This window comes from Setaria italica, chromosome II (genome assembly GCF_000263155.2).
Source record: "Setaria italica strain Yugu1 chromosome II, Setaria_italica_v2.0, whole genome shotgun sequence".
In the NCBI taxonomy this organism is placed as follows: domain Eukaryota; kingdom Viridiplantae; phylum Streptophyta; class Magnoliopsida; order Poales; family Poaceae; genus Setaria; species Setaria italica.
The window spans coordinates 20645821-20650299 of NC_028451.1; the positions used below are offsets into that span (position 1 = coordinate 20645821).

A 4479-nucleotide genomic window follows, 5' to 3' on the forward strand; every position below is an offset into this window, starting at 1 on the left:
ATACACATGGAAGGATTCTACTAAAATTAATTCATCGAAGTTGAGGGAATATTTAAGCAAGAACAAAACCTCTGGTGATGACTTTATTCGCATATTTGTGCTGGACACCATTGGTTTCTACTTGTGCCCAACACTACAACCATAAGTCAAATCAGATTATCTTGGGCTCGTTGAAGAAATTGATAATATCAAGAACCTAAACTGGAGCAGCCTGGTTCTTAATTTCATGATCAGAAGCATACGGGAATATAGGGAGGTAAGGGCAACTAATCTTAAAGGGAATCTAGTTCTTTTGTAGGTATGTACATTGCATATATGGAACAAAGATTCATAACACTATGTTTATATTCACAGCAAACACAACTACAATTTCTTTAACTACAGGTCTGGTACTGAAAGAAGGTGTAGGTCTCATATGTACTCTATATTAGAACAGCTTGGAGGGGACAAACCACTTATGCAATATTGGGATGAAAAGAGAGCCGAAGAATGATGCAAACTAGCACGCAACCATCATTTTGGGGAAGGGAAGGTAAAAGTAGATCGGACATTAGTAACCATCTCATTACTTTATAGATACCCAAGCAGCTACTAACAAAATCCTTCTTTCTATTCTATATCAGATTGTATATGACATTACAAGTCATAAACATAACAACTCATGTTCAATCCCCCAATGCCACAAAACAACAGAACAATCAAACAAGGGACAATCAGATAACAATCCCAAAATTATGCAGGAACTTCAAGTGTTCATTACCGATCAGTACAGGTTACTATCAAATCAAATTGATGACAGGTTACTTAACAAGCGGTTCGATGATGTAATACAAGAACAACGTGTAAGTTTGTTACCGTATTATTTGGCATACCTTCATTAATTTCCGAGCTCGACTACCATCATTTGCAGCCCTTCCAACCTTGCAGGAATCAAGGGGAGTGGTACAACCTACAAATGTCGTGCTTGAGACGACGGACACAAATATAGGCAAGCCTGAAATCAACAAAAAGGAGGATAATGCACAACCAAAGCAGCAAGCTACAGCGAGGAATTCATCGAATCATCAAAAAAACCCCATCCAACAAACAAACATTGAATATAAGTACAGTATTGGCACAAAACGTCATCGACCCAACAAGAACAAGGAAAAAGAAGAGATCCCAGATGTTGCGATGCCTTATGAATCACTATCACCTGATAGCGTGTCAGATGGTACTACTCTGTGCGAGTTTCTTTACCATTCCATAGATAATATTAGTCGTCTAACTATTATCTGCAGAGTATTTGGTCAATACTGTCCAGTACATCAATTCAACATAATAGGATAAAGTTTTGGTTGATATTGGTATTTACACAGCAACAAGAAAGGATCTAGAGTGCCTTCTCAACAGTGAAATGTTCCTGAATGATTCGTTAAGTATATCTCTAAAAAAAGGTTCTATTTCAACATTACAATCTAAAGATGTTTAACTTGCAAGTAAAGGTTATGAATGCTTACATCTGAATACTAAAAGTACAAACTAGTATCAAGGAAAGGGAAGATGGATATGCCTACCTAGAGACAACTTACATTGCCAACATGATATGTGGGGATACCATCGCTTCATTACGAAATAAAGAAGAAGGCAACTTCCGTTTATATCGGACATTAACTTTATCTCAACCATGGTATGGTACAGCTTGCATCCTATTACAGCTATATAAGGTTGATTTGGTATAGGCAAACATCTAACGAAGCAAGTTTTTCAGGTCTTCTTTCCAATCAACATTAAAGATTGTCATTGGTATTTGGTGGTCATCAATGGTCGTAAGGGTGTCATTCAGGTACTTGACTCCAAGGGGACTGCCACTCGCTAGCCACAACTACATCAACTGGTGACACACTAATAATCTAGTACCGACTATTTAATAACAAATTATACATGATTACCTCAACCACTAATGATTATATTGAACTCAGTTGCAAGGGTTGCAAAACCGTATGAAACGCCTTGTAGGCGTGCAATTGATCACAGAACATAGGTGCAAGGACACCCAAGTCAAAGAATGGCCAGTCATTGAATGCATCAAAAAGAAAATCTAGACTGACAAGTATAATGCACATCAACACTTCTCAATATACTCGGGTTCCCATAATTAGTACTTCCTAACTTGTCTAAATACCAAATAATCTTGCAGCGTATCGTGTGGACTATTCACGGTGAAATTCATGGAGCTTTGGACCGGAAACAAATTATCTTCCTTATTCACACAGGTAAGTTCAACAACACAAATTCAGCAACCCAATCTATGCCCCATCTTACATTACAGCTAACAAGCATTTGTATTTATTATGCGTAGAAGAATATGACTAATTTCAGGCTCAAGCTAGCTATCACATTGGTTACCTATGCGTAGAAAAAAGTGAAAGGAAGTTCAGGATACAAAGCTAGCGATGCCGAGGAGACCTACATGCGGGAAGACAATGAAAAATAGATTACATTTCATTTTTTCCATGTTTACTTCATTATCTATGATGATCGAATATTCCAATCTAATCATGTTGTTTTCATTCTGTCCCTATGTGCTGCTCCCATGCGACGTGTCAAGTGTCACCGTTTAGAATACAACGAATGTGAACCAGACCACTCAGGACGAAGCTTGAAATAGACCACCCTGCATATATCTAGCAACACAAAATAATCACGTTTCTATTAACTTGAATTTAGGTCTAGAAAGTCGTCTCCCGAAACGCCTCCCCAGATCTCCAATACCTCCTCATCAACCTCCCCATCTGATTCGTCATCCCCGGTCAGTGGCCACAATCTTACCCCGCTCCTGGTCGCCGGACTCCGGCTAGCGGATCCGGCGTCCAGCACCCGGCTGACGCAGCAAGACGACGCGTGGGATTATGAGGCGCTCATCCTCGTCAACGCACAGACGCCGGGCAGACCGGGGTCGCACCGTGCGCCTGCCTAGCTCCTGGATGCCTGACCTTTGTACACATCACGAATATAAAACAGCTGCCTTCTCTCATGTTTTTTTTTACAATATTCAGACATATACTTGTCTATAAACTTGTACATGACAACATATTGGAACATCTGTCCATAACATATAAAAATACGATAGACATGAGAAAAACATAGAACAAAATAGTACATGGGAATTAGCTCAAACTTGGCTGCCAATCACTTCAGTTGGGCGCGTTGTTCTTCAGAATTTTGTTTGAGTGCTTGTCCTTCTGAAGTTTATTCGCAGGCTTTCTAGAGGCTCATTTGCTCTTTGATATACTTGGTGATGGCTTCAGCAATAGCAGCCAAAGCTTCAGTGCTGACAATTGAGGCATTGCTTGTCTGCTCTGCATCAACTTTATACTCGATGGTTGATCTTATAATGGTCGTTCCATCTTCTTTTCCTTCAATCTCAAATCGCACTACATATTTCTGAAAGCCAAGATCTAGAACGCCTCCTTTAATCACTGCTACCTCCTTGATGTACTTTTCATCGTCGATCATGGTGAACCTCTCCTTGTAACTTACTGGTCCGGAAGCTCCTAGCAAAACGAATCAGAAAATACAAAATTACTTGAAGGTGGGATCCTGAAATTACATCATGCTTTACTGAACTGAATTCAAGTGTTCAGATTCTAACCTGCTGAAGGGAAAGTGACAAGCAGGACCGTTCCTACGCTGCCATCTCCCTCTACAAGCTCAACCTCTGACAGCACTTGAGGAAGCAATTGGGGGACCAATTGCCCAAGAACGAGGCTGCCATAGACCTCCCACACGTCCGTGGCTGGGAGGTCAGTGTGGAACTCATGGCAGGGGCTCCCTTCCATTGCTCTACTAAGCTCTGTGTTGCTGCTAGGTCAAGATGTGAGGAGTTCTCCTTATTACAAACACTTCTTTCGTGGTCATTGAAGTCAGTTGCAACATGGTATATATTGTGTGGTCTACAATGCAAGTTCAGATGTCGATATGCACCTATGAGAATGTGTGCAGTGTACGGATTAACGATCATACATTTTAAAAAAAACAATAGTATTTATGTGATACATCCTGTCATGAAATTCATATTTCGTTTTCAATAGGATTTGTACGTTGGCCTTGTCCTGATTTGTATTGATTGGTTCTGTCCTTGACACGCTGCATGAAAAGTTTTTCCCATTTATGATACCATAATCTGCATACATAGAATTTACAATATGTACGCATCATAAATGGAAGATTAAATTGTAAGCTAAATCAAACATCTTAATGTGTTCTATATTCTGTCAACATTCACAAAAGTAACGTTTGCACAAAAAAAGGGAATTAAAATGAAATACAACACCAGGATAATACGTTCATCTGTTAGTTTCTCTCGATAAGCTTTGATGCCATTGTCAAATTTTTTCAGCAAATGCAACAAAAAGGTGCAGTGCTGAGTGCAGACATAGATTCTAGCTTGGGATGTGCATCATCAATCCCATAGTAAACAATAAATTTTGCTACTCA

General features: G+C 39.6%; 1 protein-coding gene across 1 annotated transcript; it reads right to left on the reverse strand.

Moving 5' to 3' along the window:
* Positions 1 to 2991: 2991 nt before the first annotated feature.
* On the reverse strand, positions 2992 to 3887 carry LOC101761162 (S-norcoclaurine synthase 2). The gene is made up of 2 exons (XM_004956301.3): positions 3635 to 3887; positions 2992 to 3536 (listed from the first exon to the last, which is right to left on the reverse strand). Exons 1-2 carry the CDS (start codon positions 3819 to 3821, stop codon positions 3247 to 3249), a joined length of 477 nt encoding a protein of 158 aa, XP_004956358.1. The 5' UTR covers positions 3822 to 3887; the 3' UTR covers positions 2992 to 3246.
* Positions 3888 to 4479: the final 592 nt, after the last annotated feature.

Excerpts from the sequence above, each read along its gene's own strand:
- LOC101761162 (XM_004956301.3), bottom strand. The coding sequence starts at position 3,821 with ATGGAAGGGAGCCCCTGCCATGAGTTCCACACTGACCTCCCAGCCACG. Across the intron at positions 3,537-3,634 it reads TGTCACTTTCCCTTCAGCAG|GAGCTTCCGGACCAGTAAGT; the intron begins GTTAGAATCTGA and ends TCGTTTTGCTAG.